General features: G+C 37.8%; 1 protein-coding gene across 6 annotated transcripts in view; it reads right to left on the minus strand.

Annotated features, from left to right (window-relative positions):
* Nucleotides 1-27,330, minus strand: part of PPM1B (protein phosphatase, Mg2+/Mn2+ dependent 1B) — a 67,007-nt gene that overhangs the window by 13,646 nt on the left and 26,031 nt on the right. For all 6 annotated transcript variants that reach the window (XM_027682017.1, XM_027682016.1, XM_027682015.1 and 3 more), the window contains 3 exons: nt 21,728-21,872; nt 7,118-7,981; nt 5,175-5,292 (listed from right to left, as the gene is read on the minus strand). In XM_027682017.1, coding sequence (XP_027537818.1) covers nt 5,175-5,292; nt 7,118-7,963 — 964 coding nt within the window. In that variant the 5' untranslated portion in view covers nt 7,964-7,981; nt 21,728-21,872. The remainder of the gene's footprint in view (nt 1-5,174; nt 5,293-7,117; nt 7,982-21,727; nt 21,873-27,330) is intronic.

Raw genomic sequence — 27,330 nt, forward strand, 5'->3', positions numbered from 1 at the left:
AAGTCAAGTCCAGTGCTAGTAAGTTCTCCTACCTTGGAAAAGAACTGCCTAAGCCAAAGAAAATCTTCCCATGTTCTTTTTCATCAAAAAAGGTTCACCAAGTTATCTACAAATTGTAGTTGTATGCATGAATCATGTATTTTTAAGAGAGGATTTTTTTTTCTGAAAATCAAGTAAGCTAAGGAACAGAGTGCCATTTCCTGCAGACACTGTTCTAGACAAAAACTCTTCTTTGAGCCAAAACCCAAAAGGATTAAGAATGAATCCTCTCAAACATCATCCTAAAAAGACTTTAGTCAGTCTGTATCTTGGCTACTATACAAAGATAAACAAATCACCTAAAATTCTTACAGTTGATTATATTCTGGGTAACTGATCTGGAGCCTGCAACTCAAGCCAGAAGCAGCCACAATTTGAGTTTCTTAAGTTAGTAGAAAAGTGCATCACCTACCTACTTTATACCCTTCCTCCCAAGTTTCCTGGTATTTAAACCTCTCTTATGTCTATCACTTATCTAGAAAGCAAGTTATATACAGGCTTCTCTTAGGACTACTAAAAGCAACAAAGTGCTTGGCAAGGTACTCACTCTGTATCAGGGAAATCTGTAGGAAAGCCCCCCAATAGCAACCACTTGTAGAATAGTTATAATACCCTGTAACAAATAAGGCACTATGCTTCTAAGTCCCAATTTTAAGCCAGCACCATACAATTTTTGCAATGAATAAGACAGGTACACTACTACTAGAAGTGATTAAGCACTGTTTTGTGAAACTTGATGTATATTACCATCCACCCATTAAGGATGAATCATGGCTAGCAAAGGAAATGACAGCTGAATAACTATGCCTGAATCTTAGAATTTTGATCACTTCTTCCAGTCACATTCACACAAATTAGCCACAACTCCTCTTATACACTGCATCCTTTTGTACAGTTCTACCTAGTTAGAAGTAATTGTACTGCTATAATATAATTTTGCTGAGACCATTTTGACAGGAAATATACCTTTTGCATACACTACTTTTTATATCAAGAGTACATCTAATTCTGTACATAGGAAAAGTAGACAAATAGCAAGAATTAATAAGAAGAAAGGTTACAGAAGTAGCAGTTACTAAATATTAATGGAAGCATAAGTTTTTATATCTTCTTAAAAAGGAAGGAAAGCAATCACAGCTAAGGACTGCTGTTTCTTGGTACTGGAAATTTCTACTTTATATTGTATAACAACTTCTCATGGAGTGCTGAACTGGACCATGAGCATCTTCTCTCCATTTCCAGAAGGTGTCAAATCAGGAATTCTGGTTGAATTGACCATCATATTTCTCTTTTCCTGATATTAGAGTGAATAATTTCATCCAGAATCTGTCCCCTCTCTTAAAAAAATGAAAAAAGCGAAAAGCCTCCTAATAGAAAAATCGAGAATAAAGCAAATGACCAAGCATAACCTTTATTTCATTACACATCAGTTAGCAGATACACACTGTGGATTTGTTTGACAAAGGCCACTAGAGAAAGAAACCACATGTTTTCAGAAACAGATTTACGGGCATTTGCAAGGTTTTCACCTTCATCTCTATGATGTTAAGAATAATCCTGCAATTAACTTTGCATTACTAATATAATTCCGACACTTAAAGAATAATTTCCTGATATTATCATATATGTAAACCCATGAAAGTCCAGTACTTTAGTCCTAAAATACTTCCCACTGAAAGCCTAAAACACTTAACTCACAGATAGGCATTTTGAAAATTCAGCTAACATTGTATTTCCATTTTATATAACACAAGTCCCCAGCCAGACAGCATTACAAGTGCTCTATGTTCCAGCACCTCCTATCATGCCCAGCTATTATGACAAACCAGTTTTATATACAGTATATATTCCACACATGTAAAATGCATCATCCAACTCACTCTATTAACTAAGTATTTAGTAATAAGACTGTTTAAGCCCACATTGATCACGTGCCCCTATTTATGATTTGGGGGGTTATTGCTTATCGGGTTTTGTGAGGTTCTGTTTGCCTGTTTGTTATTAACTGCAACTCTGATACACCCTTTCAAATAAACTGAAACATAACAGAGAACTGAACTGACTTCTGTGCCTAGTTTTCTCTTTCTGTCACCAAACTTTGGATCTCTGAAAACCAGAGAAAACCAGAGAAAGTAGTATTTGCAAGTGGTAGTAAGAAAAGACTGACCCAGCATAACTTCACTACTGTCCAACACACCTGTATTACTAGTGGAAGGTGCCCTACCCACGGCGGGGAGGTTGGAACTACATGATCTTTAAGGTCCCTTCCAACCCAAACTACTCTATGGCTCTATGATTCTACTTTGGAGTCTGACCAGTTAAATGACTCAAACCAGAAGCAGGGCTGTGCTCACAGTCATAAATGACTCAAGCACAAGCTACTGACTACAACCTCATTAAGTATTTCAGTATACTCTCGAACTGGCAGCTTTAGAATGTAGTTATCCACCTTCTGTCAACCTCAAGACCCAAACTAGCAAAAGAGCATTGGTATATAGTTCTTCCACTAAAACTCTCTTCCACTAGTAAACTCTGACTTGCTGAATATGCTTTTTAATAAATCCGTTACAGTAAACGATCTCTTCTAGTATTGAAACAATAATTCTCTTTTAATAACTCCAGAAAGATCTCATGGAACTACTAACTCAACTCATTATACAAATACACAGAATCTCAGCATGCTACTTAGGAATGGACAAATACAAAGTAAAAATGTTACATGTGCAAGTATTAAATTGCTTTTGAACACAGATATTTTTTTCCACTTCTTTAAATCAAACAAAAGTATGTCTCAAACACAGCTTTCTTCTCCGAGCCAGAGCTTAAAATGTCCAAGTACAGTAGTGAGAAAAAAAAACAGTTGCCTAAAAGGTTTGATGGGTTAGTCCAGCCAACTTAAAATTTAAGGTCCACAAAAGAACAGAAACAATAGTCCATGCTGAATAGTGTACATTCATTAACAACAAACACCAGTGATCAAACTAAAATTGCTTCAGGAAGTCCCAAAGGATTTTATACTAAGTTTTAATATTGCCCTGATTTACATTAGTCACTTACTGAAAGACAAGAGTATTCAAGAGAACTCATAGCTTCTATTTTTGACATCTATCTTTGCAGCTTAGTAGTTCTAAGACAAGCTCATTTTTTTCAGAATGTTTTTACTACAGGTATAAATAAAACTGTTATTGGCAATCAATCAAGTGCACACAACGTGTAGGCTGTTAACTTTTTAACTTACTGTGTTCAAAAGCCATTATTTTCCTTTTTGAAAGGAATAGTCATCGTCTAGAAAGGTATTTTAAACAAATCCATATTATCAACATCATAACGTATCTACCAAGCTTTACGTTTTTAGAATTAAGTTAGTTTAAACCCTTGAGGCACAGCTCTTTCATGCACTGTTTTCTAGACCACACTTAGTCTAACGATGAATGCAAAACTGAGTAAGGCAGAAGTCCTCTCTTGATCAAAACAAGTTCTCACCTTCCAAAACTTTTCTTTACTACTCTAACACTTGAGATGATACTCTTCTCCCACTTTTTATTTTGGTTTTTAAATTAAAAAAATCCAACATATTTCTAAACAATTTTCCTCATGCTGCTTAGTGGTTTGAAACATTTTGCTTAAGCTTCTCTCTATAATTTCTGAACTACTAATACTCAAGGCACAAGTGTAAGGTAAAAACTTCAGCCCAACAACCATTTTTTATTAAATAAGAAGACTGTATCAAAATTACAATTTCATAGAATTTATTAATAATAGAATTTGTTAATAATCAGATAAATATTTCAAGTTCTTCTGAAGACTGCTTCCTTTACTTTCTCCAGTTGTTGACAGAATTTCCTCAAATATGCTATCATTCCTTGCTAAATACTTGACATTTAAAGGTCTTGCACTCTGTCCAATTAGTAGAACACAGAATGACACAGAGAACTCATGCAGGAGGAAAAAAATTAAATAAAAAAAATCAAGAAGAGCTGAAGCAGCAGAAGTTCAAGCTTTGAAGCAATTAATTTCTCTGAAGCACTTAAGCTAAACAATCATTCTGAGTTATATTTGGAATGACTACACATCAGTTTAGACTACACACTCTCCACTGTTGGGTTTTTTTTGGGAGCATGTAATATTTAGTTAAATATGACAATAGAGTTAAAATTCTCAGTTAATCCACTTACTGATCACAAGTTATTTGACAGCTTTTCCATTAATCTTAACATTCACTTATGAAAGCAATAAAACACACTGCAGTTCCATTTATTTTTCACCTATTTGCTAACAGAGAGGAGCCACCAAGAACCTGGGAATAGTAACCTGTAACCACTGTGCACACCTGACTGCTGTCAGAGAAGGTAACTGCTCCTGGCTCTCTCCCAGAGCCCATTAACAGCTCCCGTATTCTACTCTGACACAGAAGGTAACAAGTATTTATCTTAACTAGTGTCATCTAGGAAGCCTGGGATGTAAGCCAAGTTCCAAGAAACATGCCTAGAGTTAGCATTTGAAGTGACCATTAGTGCTCTCTAATCTCAACAGAAATTACAAATAAGCAAACCATTTCAATTTACATCCCATTTAAACACGAGGAAAAGACACCACACACAACAGCTGTGAGCTCAGAGATTAACTTGTATCTGAAGGCCTTCTTACATATATATCTAAATTTAGGTTTGCTACATCAACTAGCTAGATTACTGAGACATTGACACAAAAAACCAGTACAGACTTTTCATTTTGTCAAAAACTTCCACAGGAAAGGGAAGAAATAGTACAAGTACTCTTTTAATATTTCATAAGCAGGACATTAGCAAGATCACAGTTTACTGAGCTGATATAACTTTTTGCAAGTTTGGTAGTTGCATTTTGACCTGTAAAGACAGCAGTAAAAACCCTGAAACTCACATTAAGAAAATGCTTGCAGAATACCAGGATAAACTAAGCACAAGGCCTAAAACACTTTTCCTGACAGACAAAAATTCAGAGTTGTAACCAGGTCTGAATTTGACTCAGCATAAGGCAGGAAAATGGCTTTCAGAGTTTTTGTTTTCATGCTGAAGATAGTTATGACACTATTGTGCTCACTATCACAATTGAATTGTTATTTGTTCACTATCTAGTGAACAAAATGTATTTCTTACCTTCAACCCGTGATTCCAAGTACTTATCCAACTCGGCATCTTTTTTCACTGCCTCATCTGAGACCTTAGGAGCATTTGAAAAACAAACTAATACGATACTCATGTTATCACGACTCCCCTACATGACAAAGAAAAAAAGAGAAGTTAGTACCTTTAATCTTAGTTTTCATTTTTCTACTCTAATCACATTTTTACTTGTTCCAAATACAGCACTACACATAAACATGGGAAAAAAAGAAATCCTGCAAAAAACCTGTATTTTGATCAATAAGAATCTTTAAGTGTCCCAATGATGCTGCTCACTAAAATCCATTTTACTGATATTGACTGTATATTCTTGGTCCTAAAGTTAAAAATAATTAATGGACTTATTTACATGTCAACCACTTAAAAATTCTATCTGTAAAGCAGAAATAGAAAAACAGCTCCTATTGCAAAATGAAATGCAGAACACTCTCCTAGACTATTAGAACAGCTTAGCTCGAGCTACTGGTTTGTTTCAGTTGGAGGGCATTCACGTAAGCCATTACATTCATTACAAGTCTGTTTATCAGAATGCACCTGTCACACATAGCACCTTGAAGCAAATACAAAATATGAATTCGTTTAGTATGGCCAAGCTGACCCTACAGACTATGATGTGCTCAGAAACATCTGTCAACGGCTCTTTTAGATACTAATTCTAAAGCCAGTTCTTCACTAGTAAACTCTCATACCACTTTCCTGATCATATTTCATTTTCAATATTATAATTCACAGCCAAATTTAAAAACACAGTTCTAATTCTCTTACAAGGAGATCGAGAACACCTATAAACTACTAGTTTATAGTTATATACTAGTTTATATCTTAACTTTTTTTTGCTGTGTCACTGCATATTGTTTCTGTGTAAACCCAATCTACCAGATAGTTCTTATCATCTATGACAACAAATCCTTCTCCCGAGGCAATTAAGTAGGAATGTGACATTAATTCCTTCAGAATACTCAGGAGTTAGTCTGCATTCCCCTTTGTACGAAGCATATGGGGACACCTATCAGTTAGTATTATGTGGTACAATTCACATCCTGAAGACAGAAGACAACATTCTAATATCGTTACAAACTGCAGAGATCTAGGATAGGACTTTGGAAAATAAACATACAGTCACTGCTCAGTTTTACTGGAGTGACCATCCTTTAACAAGGCTGGTTGAGTACTTGGTCAGACAAGCCACAGCATTTAAACCAATCATACAGGTATGGTATATGCTGGAAACCAACCCTATTTCTGAAAAAAAACCAAACCACCTACTTACCCTTTATAGTTACCATTCTGAATTTTAGTATTTTCCTCAAAATTGCATGTTTGGTCTGTGGCCCAACAAAGGAACTCTATTTGCACTAGTAGGAGCTGCACTCTTCAGGAAATGCTGGAAACAGTATACCTGTTTAACATGTGTAGACCAACCTGGACTTGCTCCAAAAAAACTCTAAATTTGAGGAGTGCAAGCAAGCTCGGATGCAAAAGTAGTGCTTCTCCAACTAAGCTACAACAAGCTAAGGACACCACTTCAGATGACAGACAAACCCTACCTTGAGGAGAAGATGGTGCCAACACTGGTTTTAGGTAAAAGATACAAACATAAACCCAACTTTAAAGAACAAAAAACTCCACAAAATACTTTCCTCAGACTTGATTCCTTTTAAAAATATTGTATATAGAATCAAAGTTTAGAGCTGGAACCATACGCAAACCTTTATTTTTGCAATTGCTATCATCTCTCCAAGCATAAAGGATGAGGCTGTATTTTCTTCAGCAAGGATATATAGTCAAACTGGTACAGAACTTTGAGGAAAGGAAGATGGAGAAGTGGAACAGTAGGCCAGGAACTGGTGTTAACACCTGTACCCATCTAACCAGAAGATAATTTTAGAACAGCTGCTAGGAGAAAAGTTACATACCTTATGTAAACAAGTGTCCACTACCCAATTGCACACTTTTTCCAGGTCATCTGATACTTCAAGTCTAGACTTTACAAATTCACAGAGCTCTTCATTGCTCATTACATCCCAGATTCCATCACAAGCCAAGATGATAAACTCATCTTCTTCTGCCCTTAAAATTTCACACACCTCAGGCTCTGGAGAAACAAGTTGTTCTGTAGGGCCTTTACCATCAACACATTTGTAGTCATAGTCCCCCAGAGCTCGAGAAACTGCCAATGAACCATTAACACGCTGAATCATTACACTGCCTCCTGCATTCTGGATTCGCTCTTTCTCTCTCGGGTTGCAAGGTTTGTGATCCTGTGTTGAAAAACAGACTTGTCCATTCCTATAGAGAACAGCACGTGAATCACCACAATTGATAAAGTATACATGCTCAGGTGAAATCATAACTCCCACTGCTGTTGAGCCACTTCTGTCCATCCCATTTCTGAGGTCTGAGAAATTGCGCATATACTCATCAATTTTCAAAAAGCCAGTTCTGATTCCACTCTTGACATTTTCCACTGAAGGTTCAAGAGCAGATCCAGGTTTTTCTGTCGCCCTAAAGTCTTCATTGTTAGTGATGTGTTCTAATAAGTGCGTGGAGCAATAATTTGCAACACGAGATCCTGCGTGACCATCATAGACAGCAAAAAAGGACCAGTCCTCTAAGCCATGGGGAATACCTACAACAGCCGTGTGAGCATCTTCCATTTCCACTCTCCATCCCTGCATACTGCTGAGGCCGTAACGCAAGCCATTCCCTGCACCATGAGCATTATGTTTTTCAGTTTTTGGTTTATCCAAAAATGCACCCATGTTTATGCAATATTGAATCTGGAAAACAGAGAAGAAAAGTCTTATTTATAAAACCACCACTCCATATAAGCTTTGTTCTCCCTTTCCTGTGTTTCTTCTTTATAAAACAAGTGATAGAGCATGTACATGTGCAAAAGTCAACAGCTATGTTGGAGGAAAAATTAATTAATACATGACACAAATGAACTGTGAACTTACAATCCCGTTTGCATTTTTAGTGTAGTTTTTTTGTGTGAGGTGCTGTCTTTTTTAAAGAACTACTTCATAAAACTTAAAGTATCTCCATATGAAGGTAGAGTAGTTCACATACCTTTGCAGCCCTGCCAATTTTGTCATCCTCTGCAGAAACTAATTTATGATGGAAAAATAACAACCATATCACTCCTACTCTCTTTCCAGTTTTATTATCACATGAAGAAAATAAAATTCATGTTCATGAATAAGAACGGACTGCTTTGCATGTACTGTGCTACTTCTGTATTCTTGTAAGGCATGCCAACAGTGACAACAGGGGGAACATAGACCATTTGCCAAAGGAAACAAGGCAGCAATTCCCACTTCAGTACGAGAAAAATTCTCACAGGATTCTCTTAACAAATTATATTTAGTCCTTTGTATAACAACATTTCAATTTTTACTAGAGAATCACAGAATGGTTTGGACTGGAAAGAACCTTAAAGACCATCTAGTTCCAACCCCCCTGCCACGGACAGGAAAACCTTCCACAAGACCACATTGCACAAATCCCCAACCAACCTGGTCTTGAACAATTCCAGGTATGAGGCAACCCCAACTTCTCTGGGCAACCTGTTCCAGTGTATCATCACCGGCACAACAAAAAATTTCTATCTCTTATCCAAACCTACCCTCTTTCAGTTTAAAGCCATTACCCCTTGTCCTATCACTATAACTGGTCAATAATCCCTCACCAGTCTTCTTGTATGCCACCTCTAGGTACTGAAAGGCCCCTATAAGGTCTCCCCAGGCTTCTCCAGGCTGAACAACCCCAACCCTGAGCTATCCCTAAAAGACTGTCACATGCGATTTTAAGTTCAAAGATGCATTGGTCTTGCTGTTAAAATTTATTCAATTACAAGAGATATAAGCTATCTAAGGGAAGAAAATCATCCACAGAAAGTTACAAGTTTTTCAGAGTTTGGAGACCTATTTCAAAAATGTGTGAGAAGAATCATCTCCAGAGAGCAAGCTTGCAGGTAAAATGTGAATAATCGAGTTCTAGAGAACTTCTTATTTCCTTTCTTGTCCTTATTTCCTTCAGTTGCCCTATACAGACCTGGAAAACTATCTTGCACTTTACAAAGTTAACAGAGAATACATTCTTTAAGACACAGATCCAGAAACTCAGATACCACAACTTCTGACCATGCTAAAAATGACCACCCCATGAAACCCTTTGATGTGAAAATCACAGCAACCTTCATCCAAAAAGAACTGGTGAGAATTCTGCCATGACTGACCCTGTGCTGTCAGTCATTAGGTCTCTGACACAGTAGTACCCACCTAGTCTGCAGAGCCGTGATAATTTAGTTCTAGTTTAAGAGTTTGTTACTAGGCCAGAAAGAGGTTCTGCCATTCCCCTCATCTAAAGACCTTTTAATTACACACAGGACTACACACAGATAATTCAAACTTCACACTACCACTCTACCTCAATGACCTTGTGAAATGCTGAGGATCTCCACTATTAGAGGCCTCAACAGCTTATGTCTCTTTAAACTGTCTCCCACTCTTAGTTTAATACAAATTTTGACAAACTTCCCCAAATACTGCAGCAACTCTGTACCTGGTTTACTTTTTAGTCTAGTTTTACTGTCTTAGTCCAGGTTTAATGGCCTTTGATTCAAGTGCTACTAACATTATGCAAAAGGAGCAATGTGGGTCTGTAAGAGACTGAACATCATGTAACTTGATTTACTTTTATTTTGGGGGGAGGGAAAGGTAGGGGAAGCACCTGGCTAAGACAAATCAGCTGTGAAGTGCCAGAATCTAATTAGCTCATGTTTGAGTACTATGCTATGTTCTACTTACAAATCTTCAAATTATCTGTTTTGACATGGAATAAAACACCGATGGGACTCCAGGTTTAGAAAGATTTGCTGGAAAAGATGATTTATGAAATAGCCCCTATAAACTGAGGTTTTACATGAACAGTACAAATGCTAATTAACACTGTGCAACTGCCTTGTCCAGTTGAGCCAAGAGTACTACCAAGAGTTCTAGTAGTACCATTTATTAGGGAACTCTACACTTGTGTAATTGTAACCGTCTATGTATTAATCTTCTGCTATCAAGTCTGATGTTACCATACACAAGTCTTGTACTTAGTAAACTGTCTTATGTAGCTATTAAAGGAATTTTGTGACACCCAAGATAGTATTCTGAGATTTTTTTTGCTCTTGAAATGGGGTGTTTTTTATGTACAAACCCAAATCTAACCTTCCCAAAATACTTTTTGTACTTCTAACAACTTTAAAAGTCATTAAGCCCTGTCAAACACATGCAAGCCACTCTAAACTTCCCTTACCTTCCTTGTCATTTCAAATTTTATTACATTATCTAAAGAATTCCACACATAAGAAACCACAAATATTTTCTTTATTCCTTATCTCTGTATTTACCATCCACTGGCCTCTAATTATATTACCTAGGAGAGCAAAGATGACAAAATGGCTACACAGCTTATGTTATGCATTGTAAGCTTCACACTGTATGCAGTTTGCCAGCGAAACTAGTAAGGTACATTCTATTCACAATTATTTTGTATCATTATTTTTCCTTCTTTATTCAAAAAGAGTATTTGCAACACTGCGAATCAGTGGAAGCGACACACAAAGGGTATTTCATCACGGAGATACACAGCCAAAACTATTCACAACCCTTCCTCTCGAAACATCTGATTTTGCTTTGGAAAAAAACCCCAAACAAAAAATAATCTGTGTCAAATGGTGTCATAAAAGCAAAGTAAGGCAGTTCAACAAACCAATACAAGTGTTTTCAGTAACTGATGTTCTCAGTTAAGAGCTGAACAAGTTCCACATAGTTTAATAGTTCAAATAGCATCAGTAAGGGAGACTCGTGCAAAGATTCAATAGCTCATGATCACTTATTCACAAATTACACACAATATAAAGCTATTTTATAAGCACATAAAAACATTTTTACCAATAAAACTGTAATATAGGACTGAAATGCTAGACCTTCTCCAATAAATGGCAGACATCCTCCAATACTTCAGACCTTATATGAAATTCCTCTAATTGAGTAAAGTACATCCTTTTGATCTCAAGTTCTTAAGATCAAAAATGTGGAAGAAATCATAACATAAGATCAAAACTTATCTAGTTGCAGAAGCCTGTGAGTTCACTATTGAGTGTTGTGTTTTATATATGTAAAATAAAAAATATTATTTAAAAAAACCCCACCAAATGCATTTTTCATACCTTAGAGCTTTACCTATTTCATAAGTAGCTTTGCTTTTTTACAGTCAGGAGTGAGAAATTGAAAAAAAGATCATACTATTCAAGATTATGTTCTTAGTATCCGAAATATCCCATTTCATATTGCAGATCTTTAACAAAGGATGCAGAGATTGACTTGCAATCAGTAAGAAAACATTAAGCCTAGGAATCAACTTGTGTCCTTTGCCTCATAGGCTTTTATTACACATCTCTGGGAAGAGCATAGCTCTACCTTCTCTGTACCTCCCATTACAGTGTTGGAAGACAGCTTGGCCTTTTCTTCTCCACACTCCAGAAACTCAGTTCTCACCTCTCCTCATACATCACATGCTCCAGCCCCTAAGTAAGAGAGTTGTCCTCTGCTCCACTATGTCTATGCCTTTCCTGTAATGGCAGGCCAACACTCCACACTGTATTCCAGATGCAGCCTCATGAGTTCCAAAGAGAGGAAAATAATCACTCCTCCCAAAATGCTGGATACACCTTTTCTAATATGGCCCAAACTTCCACCACTACAGACACACTGCTCTCTAATGTTCAACTCGCTTACCCTTGTTCTCCACCAGGACACCACAGTTTTCTTCTGCAAAGCTCATTCCTAGATAGTTATCACGCAGCCTGTATAGAAGCACAAGTTTCTTTATTCCAGGTACGTGACTTGATTACCCTTCCTGAGGTTACCATCAAACCATTTGTCCAGCCTACCAACGTTTATCAACTGCTAAGGCCTACCACTGGGTTTATGGACCACTCCCCCAGTATGGTATCAAACATTTTAAGAATTAATACCCTCCCACTGTCCAAATTCTTAATGAAGACTTCATCATGCTTCCACTCAGTCAAAATATCTCAACACTTCTTGAGGGACTCAAGGCATTAAGCCCCAAACACCTTTGTAGAGCAAGATTCAATCTTAAGAGAAAACACAGTCAACAGAAGAACAGATGAAGCGTCCACCTTCAAGCCAGTAATTCAGTTGGTTTAACCAATATAAGTAAACTTAAAAATTCAGTACCCTTCAGCTTTGAGATTTAATCTCTAAAGATCTCATTTTTAAACAAAACTTAATTGTATAACACATCAGTCTGAGAAAACAACCTAATTTCCTTGTGTTGAAAATGTTTACCTCACATAAAATTATTAGTTCAGATTTTCAAAATTTGGATGACCCTATCTACTGCAGTTACCAAAACTTTCTTGGAAATGTAGAAGGCCTTAGTTCTCATCCATGCTCCACACACTAGTCTTTAAAACAGTATATGTTATTCAGATGAAGAATGAAAACCTAGGATTCTCTGCTCCCAGCAGTCTTCCCAACTCCAAGAAAAAGGCAAAAGACAAATAATTAAAATTTAAAAAAATCTATTGCCTGGCAAAGACCAATAATCACCAAGGCTCAAAGGATTTTGAAAGGCCTTTACAAAGGAAGAAAATATTGGCCTTTGCCCGTCTCTGGCAATGAATAAACTAAATCTGATCAATACACTGCTAAAGCAGAGGCTCTAACTACTGCTCTAGCTTTACATCAATAGCTAAGCCATTTCCAAGAGAGTTCAGGGCAGCAAGTCGCTAACAAAAGCTGACATCCATTTCCCAGGGCAAAAACTTAACCCAAGGCTTACTTCTCTACAATCCCAATATACATTCTTCTCTGATGTTTCCTACCTAATACAAATCCTACCTGAGGTCCTTATCTCATATACAAGCAACATAAGCAATAATTCAGGCTCAGGAAACCAAAGATATCTAGCATTTTGAGGTATGGAAGTACAAATACAAAAGTCATGTTCTCTGACATGCAAGAAGAATTCATGACCAATACCCTTTTTGCCCCACCTACAGTGAAGACTTTCTTTGGTATTAGATCAGCCATACAGTAAAGAGCCTTAAAGTCACATCTGTGTATACACTTGCATTTATGTTTAAGAGACAAACAACTATACCTCCTACTTATAAATCGGCAAATGGTTCTTGCTCAGTTACAGATATTCATGATTTTCTACTATAATATAAAGGGGAAATAGGCAGCTATTTTAAATGAAAAACTTGTTCCTTTCCATTTAGATTTATATTCGACAGGCAGAAATACTTACTTCATGGCTGTAATGAAGGCAGTTGTCCTGATTCAAGCTAGGATAGAGTTAATTTTCTCTCTAGTAGCTGGTATAAAGTTGTGGTTTGGATACAGTATGAGAATAATGTTGATAACACACTGATGTTTTTAGTTGTTGCTAAGTACTGTTAGCTACACTAAGTCAAGGACTTGTCAGCTTCTCATACCCTGCCAGCAAGAAGGCTGGAGGGGCACAAGAACTCGGGAAGGAACACAGGACAGCTGGCCTAAACTGGCCAAAGGGATATTCCATACCACATGACATCATAGTCAATATATAAACTGGGAGGAAAGTTGGCCAGGGGATACTGCTCAGGAACTGGCTGGGCATTGGTCAGCAAGTGGTGAGCAATTGCATTGTGCATCACTTGTTTTGCATATTTTAATTCTTTTATTATTACAATTTTCTTCCTTTTCTGTCCCATTAAACTGTCTTTAACTCAACCCACAAGTTTTCTCACTTTTATTCTTCTGATTCTCTCCCCGATCTGACTGGGGTTGGGGTAGTGAGCGAGCAGCTGTGTGGTGAGTAGTTGCCAGATGGGGTTAAACCACGACAGTCATTTTTGGTGCCCAACACAGGGCACAACAGGTTGAAATAGTAACAAATCTGACTAGAATGCATCAGAAGAAATTTGTTATAAGCATTCATTATATTAGTTTAGTCACTGGTCACAATGGTGATGTATTTGCTCTTGAAGTTGGTGTGCTTTTTCGTAAAGTTGCATTACATAATACTTTACTTGTATATATTGCCCCACGTGCTGTTTATGGGAACTGGCCTAAGGTTATCATGTTGTTGTATTCCATAACACTGTCTAATACTATGACAGAATTGTTGGTCCTGAAACTAATCTGGTATTTGTACTCAGCACTGCCGACATCCCCAGACTTCGGGAGCCATCTATAGGAAACTATTACTAATTACAACTTTTATCTTTTTTTCTCAGAGACCCAATCCATGGGGGAGACCGGTACCTACCTTCATCTTCCCCTTCTCCTCCAGGCTAATTAAAACAGTACTTGAGAGTTTTTAATATCCCTGGGATATTCTTATAGTTATGTCTTCTGGACATGTTCAAGATGTTGTTTAGGGGTAAACGACTATTTCAGAGCCATACAGAGATCTGCCCTGAGGCTGGACAGTAATAAGTGGCAGGGTATATGGGCAAGTACCTAGGACAGGGGGCACCTTCAGTGCTTTGGAACTTCATCCCTGAACAAGTGCAAAATCTGGAAAAACTACGCTGTCACCCAGGCAACTCCAGAGAGAAAAAGTCACGTAATGTCCTGGGGCTTGGCCCAGGCCTACTGAGCCCTGTTCAACACTATACAGTACCTCTGAGGGCAAAAAAAGCCTCTGGATCTAATGGCAAAATGACTGGCACAGTAGCTACTCCAACCCCAGTGACAGACACTGTGGCTAAACCAAAGCACCAACTTCCGTCTGTATCAGCCCCCTATAGAGAAGGAGAGACATATATAGAAGTGAGCTCATTTAGGAAGGGATGAAGAAGCAGGGGCATCACAAGAAGAGGAAGTGGAAGAGGCAGAACCCATAAAAGAGACAGTAGCCATCTCATGTTTTGGTTAACAGCACACCCCTGAGTGAGTTGCAGTGTACGCAAAAAGATTTCAGCCATCATCCAGGCAAGGACATGATCACCTGGCTGCTCCAATGCTGGAATAACAGGGCCAGTAGCCTGGAGTTAGAGGGTAGGGAGGCTAAGTATCTGCGATCCTATTCTACAGAAGGGGGCATTAACGAAAAAATTGGAAAAGGGGCACAAGCCCTCAGCCCCTGGAAGTAACTCCTGCCAGGTATGAAGGAAAGGCAACCCTTCACTGAAGATGTTATGCTACCCAGGCAAGTGGACTCACTTCAGCAGAGCTCACTGCCATATGGCCAGTGCAGACTATCACAGCCTGAATGAAGTCATGCCCCCTCCGAGTCCAGCCGTGCCAGACACGCTGGAACTTCAATATCAAGAGGAGTCAGAGGCAGCCAAGTGGCATGTCAACTGATATCGCTAATGCAGTTTTCTCAATCCCTCTGGCAGCAGAGTGCAGGCCATCCAGTATACCTGGAATTGACAGGTGGAAACATAAACCTACCATTTGCCATGGACTGATCCAGACTGTACTCAAACAAGGCAAAGCTCTAGAACACCTAATACATTGATGACAACGTTGTGTGGGGTGATACAGCAACAGAAGTTTTCGAGACAGGGAAAAAATAGTTCAAATCCTTCTGAAAACTGGTTTTGCCATAAAACAAAGAAAGGTCAAGGGACCTGCACAGGAGATCCAGTAATCACCCACAGGATTGCATTTGCTCAAGGACCTGGGTGCACATGGTGGGTAATGCAGAAGGACAAGGAAGTCCAATGTGTACCTCAAGGGGATTTGATTCTGGGTAAGGACAGGCAATGATTTGAATTGTATTATGTTATTTGCTATATAATATTGTAAGTCATCACTATTACAGTTGTTAAATAATAATCAAGCGTATTATAGCAGAATTACCCAGATTAATGAAGAACAAGTTTTGATGACAGAACCAGACAAGTACAGCAGTGATGGCTTTAGCATGAAACAATCCAACACTACACATAATCTCTCCTGCCATGACAGATGAAGCCCGAAGTCATGGACTAAATAAACTCAACAGACATTGTGGAGGGATGGCCCACAGACTGATAGAAAAGAGTATCATGGAATGATATCTGTGTGAATTTATCAAAAGAAAGGAAAGGTGATAGTGATTACTTGGAAAGTGTGGGACCTGGGTATGATGTAAATGGTATAGAATCTGACCTGTTTTCAGGTCAAATAGAGTCAATTAATTTTCTACTAGCTGGTAAAGAATTGTGTTTGGATACAGTATGAGAATAATGTAGATAACACACTGATGTTTTTAGTTGTTGCTATGTAGTGTTTATACTAACTCAAGGACTTTTCTGCTTCTCATACCCTGCCAGCAAGAAGGCTGAAGGGGCATAAGAAGTTGGGAGGATATACAGGCAGGACATTACTTTTTTCCTTCCTTTTCTTCCCCATTAAAAAGTCTGTATCTCAACCCATGAATTTTCTCACTTTTATGATTTGTTTTCCCATCCCCCCTTGGAGAGGGAGGAGGGGGAGCGAGCAAGCAGCTGTGTGGTGCTTAGTTGCTGGCTAGGGTTAAACCATAACAGCAACCAACACATAAGTAGATTACAAAGGTCTAAAAGCCATAATCAAAGTTCTTATAGATACTATAAAATAATTTTCAGATCACATGTCAGTTTCAAAGAGAACATCAGAACTAAACTAATACCTTGATGGCCAACAGTCCCAAAGGCAATAATGTATCTTTTCATAATATGAGAATGGTCCAACATCAATCTTTTGGGCTTAGGTCATAAAAGTGTACTGTAAAATGTCTTTTCCTCAGAAGGATTCACTCAACAGGCTAGTCATTTTTAATAAGTCAGTGCTGTGGAAAACAAACAGTGCCAGAGTTTCCTGTTACAAAACACATGTGCTCCTGCTATAAAAAAAGAATGATGTTTCAACAGAAAAAATGCTGCACTAGATATTAAAGATGTAAATGACAAATAAACAATCAAAGCATCTATGACAAACATTTTCAAAACCCATTAGAAGTGAAGGAAGAAATAACTTCTCTGGTTTAAGTTAAAAAATCAAATTTAGTCTTGGTAGAAAGCTCATCTGTCTCCATCTTCAGTCCTTCACTAGTGTGTATTATGTGCACAAGCAGATTTCTATCCCATACATGTGTCTACACACACTGTAGACAGTTTTGAAATTTCATAAAGATCCTCTTGTCCTGGTTTGTGTCTCTTCAATTTACAGAAGAAATACTGATATTTTACTTGTGTTCACTTACAATATACTATTATTATACTATCACTATACTCACAGTATAAATAGATAGCATAATGTATGTATACTATATGCAAATTCATTTGATGAGTGAAACCAGCTTTAAGGATCTTGATTTTTGATCCCAGAAAACTTGGTCTTGCTTCTTACTTACTGGTCTTAAAAATGCTGGCATTATACCAATTTACATTAGGCAAATTGTTACTGAAGCTTTGAGCAAGAGCTCTACTTGAAGCTTGGCTGTAACAACTACTCTAACCACGTAACCACAAATACTGGCAAAGTCAAACAGAAATGATTGCAATCTAAGAATAAGATGTGAATATTTTACTTCCAATTAAAAATGAATGACATAAAAGAACAGTGATTACCCCACTCATATCGGGTTTATTTTTGGTGGGGGGGGGGGCTGGTGGTGTTGGATTGTTTTTAGATAATCTGTGGCCATAGGAGTTGTGTTTAGGAAGGATCTCAGCTGACCAAAGATACTGACAGAAAGAAATTAAGTACCACTATAAAACTTAAATATAAAGCCTACTACCAAAAAACTTTTCCTGCCAGGATATCATGAAAGAAGCCGAAAAGGCTTTTAAACCAGGAATTCCAAAAAATTTTTCAAGTTATCCCCGTCACTAGGTAGCATACATGCCTAGAAGCACCAGTTGTAGTTTTGAAATGAATTTCAGCATCTCCATTGTTACAACAGTTGGGGAAAAAGAAACAGTAACAAAGACAAACAAAACACAACTTTCCCTACAGCTACTTTTCAACCAGCAAGTTATGAAGAATGTACATTACTTTGAGAATGTACTTGAGCTACTTTAAAAACTGGCCTGGAGCTACAAAACCACCACAGGCACAATTTAGCACTGTAGGTTCACATCTATAATCAATGTCAGTAGCACCACCTGAAAACATTATCGCTTCTGCTCTGCCTCAGCTACTCACCACTACATTGTGCCAGCAATTTCTTTTCTTTCAGAACTGCTGGCTGAGATGGTTTTGCCCTTACTCTTTCAACTGTTTCACTGAAGAAGTGCAAAGTTAGCTTTAGTATTTTGAAACTTTGTGACTTTGACTGCAGTGGGTTTGGAAGCCAGAGCTTAGACAGCAGATCCAAGGGGGCTGTAACCTTCATCAGAAAAGACTGAAAAAATAGAAAGGAGCACCAGGAGTGCACCTTTTTAGCCATGCAGTTAACACCAGAAAAATACATATGCTTGTGGTCTTTTCAGAGGTTTATTTTATATTCTGTTTTCTTGCATATGGGTGAAGCTACCTAACTGCAGATCTTCAAGCTCAGCTTATGCAGCAACTATGAGTCTCTCATGGATGAACTGCATACTTCTATGCTGAAGCTTCTTATTTTTCTGGAATGCAGCTTGGTACATACAAAGTTAGAGATCATACCTCAGATACTCAAGATGAACTTCACAAAAAACTTGAAAGGGGACTCTGAATCTGCCTTTCTAATCACAGTATATAGTACAAAGTCACCAGTGCCCAGGTTGATGTCTTTTTAGCCAGGAAACCTTTATCAGGCAGGTTCCCTCTTATTCAAATTGCAGAAGTCAAATTCACGCAGTTTTGTGGCCAAATAAAAACTTTTAAAAATATGCAGTGCTTTTCCTAGTTAACTGCACAGAATTTTGTGCTTGCCAGTGTGACTTCTGATAACAACCCTTAGTTCACACTGTACCACTGCCAGGGACTTAACTAAAGAAATCTGCAGTGTCATTCTCAGTAAGAAAGACTCTACTGTAGTCAGTGTCTTAATTAGTGTCACTCATCTTGGGTCTTCAGGTAACAACTTCAGTTTCTTTACCAAGAGTTCCTCCAAACACTACAAAGTCTGGGAAATTCAATCCCCTTTGTTATCTGCGAACAGTTTATCTGAGTTACAGAGTTACAAAAAGTGATACATAAGACAGGTAAATACCCAGGCTGGTTCATCAAATACAAGAAGGCTGGGCCTAGACAATGCAAAGCAGACTACTGCTGCCAGTACCTACATGGGACCAGAATGAAGGCTAAAGTCTTTAAGAGTCAAGGTAGCTCTGCATAAGCCACCATTCATGCTCTTCTATCATTTCCCTGGAGTAGAAATTTGGTGCATTGCCATTTCAGTGAAATGGGCCTACCTGGTTAATTCAGATATTACCTGTCCAGGCTTATTAATCCTGGAGTCACATTTTGTCCTTAACTCAAACCCTGCAGCTCAGTATGGCTTTATTATACCACCCAAAGACTACACTGTACTGTTGCTTATCTCTCCTGACTATATTGTCACAAGATTTATATCCTATGATATTAACTGAAATTCTTTCTGTTTGCCCATATCTGCTCATATTTCCTTAGCCAATAAGAACGTTCTCACTTCTTTACTGGGCTGCTCAGAACAGATGCACATGTGGCCCTTGGATACTACAAAGCAATGACCAAGTATAAAAGTGATCCTTCACTACCAAAGTTTATAATTATTTCCATGCAGAATCGCCATTTTGGTTCTCTAAATTCAGTAAGAGACCGATTATTTTGAGTGTAAATTTAGTTTGCTCCTTCTTAATCATCAATATAACAAACAGCAGCCAGGTTATTGTTAAAGAAATAGCGCCTCAGATTTTAAGAAAGAGAACCAAAGTTTATCCAATACACTACTGATATTAAAACTGAAGAATTTTACTCATTAGCATGAAGCAGCATGTCACTAGGAATGAGTTCTCTCTTATTCTAAATTTAGGCATTTCAGATAATTTTTCTTACCTCCTTCAATTTGTTTACAGAAAGTTTCAGACAACCTTTGGTGAGAATAAGGCAGCAACAAATCACCGATTCATATTCTCAATAAATTGTTCCCAAACAGGATTCAAAGACCAGAATAAGTGTTCTGCAACAGGTCTGCAAAATCACAGTAAACCAATACACCTTTATTTACATAATTGAGGGATGACTTCTTGATTCGCACAGAAATCTGAGGAAGCTGGACACAAGGGTTGGGCTACATAAATACTAGAGGTCCACTCAAATTAAGTCTGACTTGGACAGTATAAGAAGAGTTGTGCCTTTTTTCAACATGTTACATCACTGCAAAATAAGTATGAGCATTCAATCAACACAACACTAACAAAAAATCCCTCAAAACAAATCATGTTTGAACCCTTCTTTCATTGTAGCAGAACAATCAATGCCACCTCCTCGGCACAAACCTGTCACTGACTTATGACCCTATGCATTACTGAACTTCAGAGTAGGACATATTAGACTGCTTCATAACAACAGTCCAGACTCTTGCCTGCCATTATTGACAAGTGGCAAGCCACTCTATCAAGACACCCAAATGCAAAATCAAGACTGAAAGGCCTTCACTTGATCATGATTCTGCAGAACGGGCACATGCAATAAAGCTATTTCACAGACAGTCTTCAAAATACATAGTCCCTGTTTAAAAACCAAAATAAATCGTTCAGAAACATAAAAACCAAAATATGCAATCTCTACCACAGGTATTTGTGGAGGATGTGGGGTTTCTTTCCATTACTATAGTTTTATACCACTGAATTTATAATTTTTTTTAAAGAAGTCAGAGTAAAAGAACATTTGACTTTTAGTTCCCTACACACAGGTTCAGAGGAAGGTGACCAAGAGCGTGATCAGTTATCTCCATCGTTGTCAGACAAAGTTAATGATAGAAAACCAGCAGCCAAAACATTTTCACTGACCTGGAAAAAAGACATCAACCTTTACCCTTGAAAAGGTGATTCAAGAGCTGAAGCTACAGGGGACCTTGTCAAGAAATTTAGAGATTTTCTGTAACTGATTAAAACAGGTAATTTAAGCAGTACTGCTGCTATCAGTGCTCTTACGGAAATGCAGACCTTGTGGGGAAAAAAGCCACACGCAGACAGTAAGCTGATCCCAACACAGTGGCAAAACACTTCATAACTTTTTTACTGACACTGTACAGTCTTCTGTGTGAGAACATACCTTCCCCAAAATCTGGGTCAGCACACATTTTAGGTGGTGAAAAATTACATTTCTTCCCCCAATTAATTAACAGTGTTTTGTATAACAGAAAGAAGCTATACATGAAATTAAATTTCCTCCCCATTAAAAAACAGCATTAAACAAAATTCAAATAGAGAAGAAAAAACACATAATTTTATCCAATATGCTCTGAAATTTCTGTTAATCCATGGTCAATTACAAATTGCAAATTAAAACACAGTCAAAGTAAAAGCAACTATACGTTCCCACAAATTTCAAAGTGGCATAATTTGTTCTTACCTGTAATTGTAACCTTGTCAAGGTTCTAGTTCAGTGCTGTAAGAATTAGTTTACATTCCTGCTGCCAAGAAGCACATAACAGAATGACTTGCAAAACCTTGAGATAACAGTACAGGACACAACATCTGCTTTATTTTGATATTTCCTAGAAAGAAACAAAGGAAGCAGTTAGCTACTCCAGATGGTGTACACCAGATTTGTACATTAATTTTTTCATGAATATAACTTTTTCCTAAATAGAAGTGCTTGAACTAAAGCTACACCTGGATGTCAGAAGACCTTTCAACACACTCTCTAAATGTCACATTCAAGACTCATGCTAACAAAGTATCAGATTAAATTCTTCCCTATTTCCTTCACCAACACCGACAAGCACTTAAAAAGTCTTCAGCCAATTACCTGCCATTCAAGTCCCTAAATTCAGTAACAGAAGGAACAGCTTTTGCACGCCTCCTAACATCACTCTGCTATTTCTTAATTTTATTCACCTACTCAAATGACAGAGTACACTCCTTGAGTGCTTGATAAGACTTAAACCCACCATGTGTAGCACATGTAATTTCTAAGCTTTTTATTCTGCATGGTTAGATGTAAAAATGCACAAGAGTTTAAAACAAAAGTAATAAGCTTCAATTGCAAATGTATTTCAGGTCCTCTGAAATACAAATCATTATATTTCTTTAAAAATAGTTTCTATAAAATTCACCATAAATTCATTTTAAAATGTAAAAGTAGCAAATAACTAAGAATTCAGATGTGTAGATCTACAAAAGCATCTATCCACTGTTTTGAACAGGATGCAAATGCCCAAACTCCTTCATGGATCAGGGACTACACATTTAATCTTATAAACCACTGCATCTTACAACAGTTACCATGACAGTATACTCATAAAAGGAATTATTGCAGGAAGAATTCTGCATAACAGCCAGCTTTGTCTGGGGCACGAGGGAAATCCAAGCCTTATTGTGACACTGAAGGTTTTAAACTGATTACAGCACTCTGATGAGCTCAATGAGTGATAAAGAGGACCTACTGCAGGTCTTGACTTTAAGCTCACGGATCGAAGAATGGAGCTATGACATTTCATTATGGTTTGTCTCTTTCAAACACTAAATAGTGCTTTTCAACTACCAAAAAGTGTCATAAGCACAAAATTGCTGAAAATGACTGCTTTGCTACGTTTGAAGAACTGTAAGGGTTCAGTAAGTTTTATGTTCTTAACTTTTACACTGCTGTAAGCCCTGTATTTTCACCAACATTCTCTCTTCTTAGGCACTACAACAGGATGGATGGTTCAAGGAATCAAACTAATTCAGAAAAATTCAATTATTTTCTGCCACTTGAGGTCTCTGAACCAGCTTAGGAAATGCAGGATCAGACAAATGCCAATGACAGAAATGGAGAACCAGGAGCTGCTGCCAATTCAGATTTGTTCAGAGTATTGTGAAACTACACCTTAAGCAGCATCCACTAAATCATTAATGAACTCTGAAAAAGTTCCAAAAAAATCTACTAAATCATTGTATTGGACTACACAGCAAAAGCCCTCCCCAAGAAGTTAAAAAGTTTCAGTAAAAATGTTGTTTCCACATCCAAGAACTTTGAAGAAAAAATCAAAACATAGAGAGCACAGACTCACAAAGTCACACAAAACAGCTGAACTCCCTCCCCCTAAATACAAGTTGTTCTAGGGCACAGACACAAAACATGTGACAAGAACGCAGCTCCCTCCATGCACTGTCTCCCACCTTCAAAAGATCCCCCCCAACTAGGAGGGTACAGGGTGCTTGCACGATGAAGTGCTCAGGAGCCTCAGTGCTTGTGATGTTACTCCAGTGGCCTTTAGAAGAGAAGAACTCACAAAAGCAGCCCAGCAGATAAGCATTTTGCTTTTCAGAAGTAAGAGACTTGACCCCTCCCAAACGCTACTCTACAGAGGATGTGAGAGAGAGCATTCCTTAGACAGGGATGACTTTTAGCCAGGAGACAGGTTGCTTAGGGTAGGGCAGATTCAAAACAGGTATTCTGGGCTAAGAGTATTTTTCTTCAGAATATGCTTCTATTTATACAAATTCTATCTATATATAGCTATAAACAAGTGAGAAATACAGTATTCAGTGTCCCAAAACACAAAAGCAGTTTAAGATACATACACCACCCCTGAACATAGCACAAAGAGGGGACACTACTTCTACGTAATTCTGCACAGTGGTGACTCTTATCTCTCCAGATAAGCTCCACACTTTTTTCCTTCATATGACATTTAGATTCATGATACAGCTTTGGGATAACAAGCTATTATATCCAGTCCCTAATAATTTTTGTGCAGAAAACACTCACATGCACAAATGCAAATGTCTTGTCCAGATTGCTCATCATAAACTACATCACAAGAATAAAGTCGAATGTTTCTTATTAAAGGCTTAACAAAATTACAAGATGTATTAAGCATTTTATTTGGGCTACTTAAATCTTTAGAGTATGTAAACATAAATACAATAAAAATATTTGAGTAGGACTAAGTCAGTTTAGTAAACTTTTTTGCTACTAAGACACCAGCACCCTACAGTGGAATAGTTTTTAATTGAGCAAAACTTAAATATTCCTTGGCTAATAAAGAATTTGAATTTCACCACATTTACAGTATTTGCTTCAGAAGGTAAAGACCATACAGCTGAAGTCAACATAAGTAATTCATTGCTAAAGAACTAAACCAAATATTCCAAAATAAGCACATGAAAAAAAAATCCAGAGAGATTTGAAAAACCCTACCATATTATTTTACAGAAGGGTAGGCATCAAATGTTGGTCTTCCTGATGATTAAATATGCACTTAATAATCCTGGTAGCAAAGCACTAATGATCCTCAAGCTGAATCCTAATGTTTAAACAAACAAAACCCACTATAACATTCAGTCCTTTGCAAGTTTCCAGATTCTGGTCAGAGGAGCACCAGATAAACACTGGGTTTATTCTGCCTCACAACCAGCTACGACTCTGACCTTTCATGGACAACCAAATCACCGCTGCTTTAAAACAAATAAACAAACAAAGCACCTCACTGACTGAACATGAACAGAAAGAGCTATGATCTAATGTGCCATGATTGACCTTATGACAGCACAATACCACCACCATCGATATCATCCTCCAGAACTGCGAACTCTGTGTATCTGTGTGGGTCACACAGATACTAAAAGATTTTGCAGAAGTAAAAGACAGCAGGAGGGAGAAGGAAAAGAGCACTATTGTGTGCCACAGGTTAGCTAATAAACTGCAACCTCCCAGCTGCATGTTCCCAGCGTATGGTAAAGGTAAGATAACGTCCCTCTCCTGAGAGAGGCACTCGTTAGGCTACCTGATTTTTCTGGGAAGGCAAGAGCACAGACCAAGGGAACACACTAGTGCTCCAAGTTCATGCAGTAGTTCTTCCTACCTATATGACAAATCCCAAACTAAACCAGGAGTTAATATCTACTTAATTACTTGGGAAAAGGTACAACTTTCACCCTAAAGAGAGTGTTGTTCATCCTTTGTAATAGAAGGGTAATTAATTCTCTCTCTATATGCTAAGTGATCTTTGGTTCTATATAAAAACATTGTGAATCAACCAAGACTGGACAAGGTCTTGATTTGTGTTTTTGTGAGTGTGGGGTTTTTTGTTGTTCCCTCCCACCCTTTCAACATGGAAGTTGCACTAAAATATTCATATTAAACAGTTGAAGGAAGCAGAATGAACTAAAGTTCAAAACTAAAAACTCTATGAAGCAAGTTTAATCCTATTTGAAGCAGGTAATACAATATTATGGTTTTGTAAAAAGTGCAACAGTATCTTTCCATGGTATTTTAGAATTAACACCCAGGACTTCTTAAAAATCTAAATGTCTTGAAACATTTACTTGGGGTTCCAGTGAAACTTTAGTTCAGCAGGTTGAAGTTTGCAGCTCAAACTTCTATTGCCAGTTAGCTGTTTGAACTATTAAATGCTGAATTTCCAACAGGAAGCCACTATTATACCAGTATTTTACACTCACCTAAAAGCTTGATAATATCATGGGCTTAGCATTCTAATTAGGTCCATACTTTAAAATATCACCTCAGAAATGGTGGACTTTTTGACACATATTACAAAAGCTATTCTGAACTTTCTTCCTGCAGACCTGTCTTTAAAATGTATTTGTAAGGCACCTTCTTAACTCTTAAATTCTCTGTGACTCACTTTTAGGTAAGCTTTAGATCAGTAAATTCGCACAACAGCTGTGCGGATGTCATGGCAGCAGTGGTAGCTTAAGTGCTATTTGCTCCCAGCAGCTCATTCCCGTTTCCATGTGTGTGGCTGAGCAGACGTACAGACAGTTACGCTGGTACAAGTGAACGCCTGAAGCACAGACTGCTCATCCAGCTTAGGAGTAAATCAAACTTTGTTGAATTATACAAGCATCAGATGAAGGAATACGAAAAGCCAGCCTTACTGGAATTCAGAATGCACGTACTCAATCTGTATTTGCCTACTGGGAGATTACTGGCAAGCACTTACTCCTCTGTTCTTCTGTAACAGATCAGAGCTATGCTTAGCATAACTCAAGCAGAGAAATGTGGAATCATCTCTCCATCAGTTATGCCGGACAGCTTTTCAAACAGCCAGCTTTAGGACGAGATGAGGCTGAAGAGAGAGGCCATCTAACATGCTTCAGTAAAAACATCCAAGTACAAAATGCTTTCATTTTAAGTGATCTGATCTTTAGTTGAACTAAAGAGAAGGAATTATCTTCAAGAGTTAAAATGTATTCCATTTATATGTTAGCTTTCGTTAAAAAAAAAAACAAACAACACCTCAATTAAAACAACAAAGGATTGTAAGCAGAGGACTTTGAACAAACATGTTTATTGGGGCTGCTAGGATTTTCTAGGGAAGAGCTTGCAAAAGTTTCTAACTAGCTTTTATCTTACTGTACGTAATCACTGCAATGTAAGTACGGTTCCAGATACACATTATGCTTTCCACAGCAATCCGGGAGTTGCAGATTGAGGAAGATGCATTTGTATTCTGTATGAGTTTGTGTTTTTTCTTAAAGCAAAGGGCAAAGTTGCAAACCTTCATCTTCCTGACAGGCATTCAAAATTCCAGCTCAGACATAGAGTGATATGCACGGGCAACTACTTCTGCACTATTACTGCAGTGCCTATCATTTCAGCACATTCCTATAGTGTTTCCCCATGAGGTAAATTCATTATCACATTACTAGCTAGAATACCTGGGTAGCAATAGCTACTTAATCAGTTTGAAACCATCTGTCCATTTGCTGTCTTTGTTAACACCTGGCCTTCAAATCGATGTTTTTAAAAAATACAGTGGCTATGGGTAGATTACTTAGACTTTGTAATGTCCACCTGCATAAAACCAGCAGAAATCTAAGCCTGAGCACTAATTAAATGTTCTGAGAAAGAACCCACCACACCTGTCACCTGATAACATTACAAGGCACATCTCTTCTGAAGTCCTCTGGGCCAAAACAGCATGTCCCTAAATCGCATCTCACTTCAGTCTCATCCACTGTACCTACTATAGCAGTACTAAAGGGCATCCAGAGTCTGTCACT

This window comes from Neopelma chrysocephalum, unplaced genomic scaffold (genome assembly GCF_003984885.1).
Source record: "Neopelma chrysocephalum unplaced genomic scaffold, ASM398488v2 Primary Assembly neopelma1_61b, whole genome shotgun sequence".
NCBI classification, from domain to species: domain Eukaryota; kingdom Metazoa; phylum Chordata; class Aves; order Passeriformes; family Pipridae; genus Neopelma; species Neopelma chrysocephalum.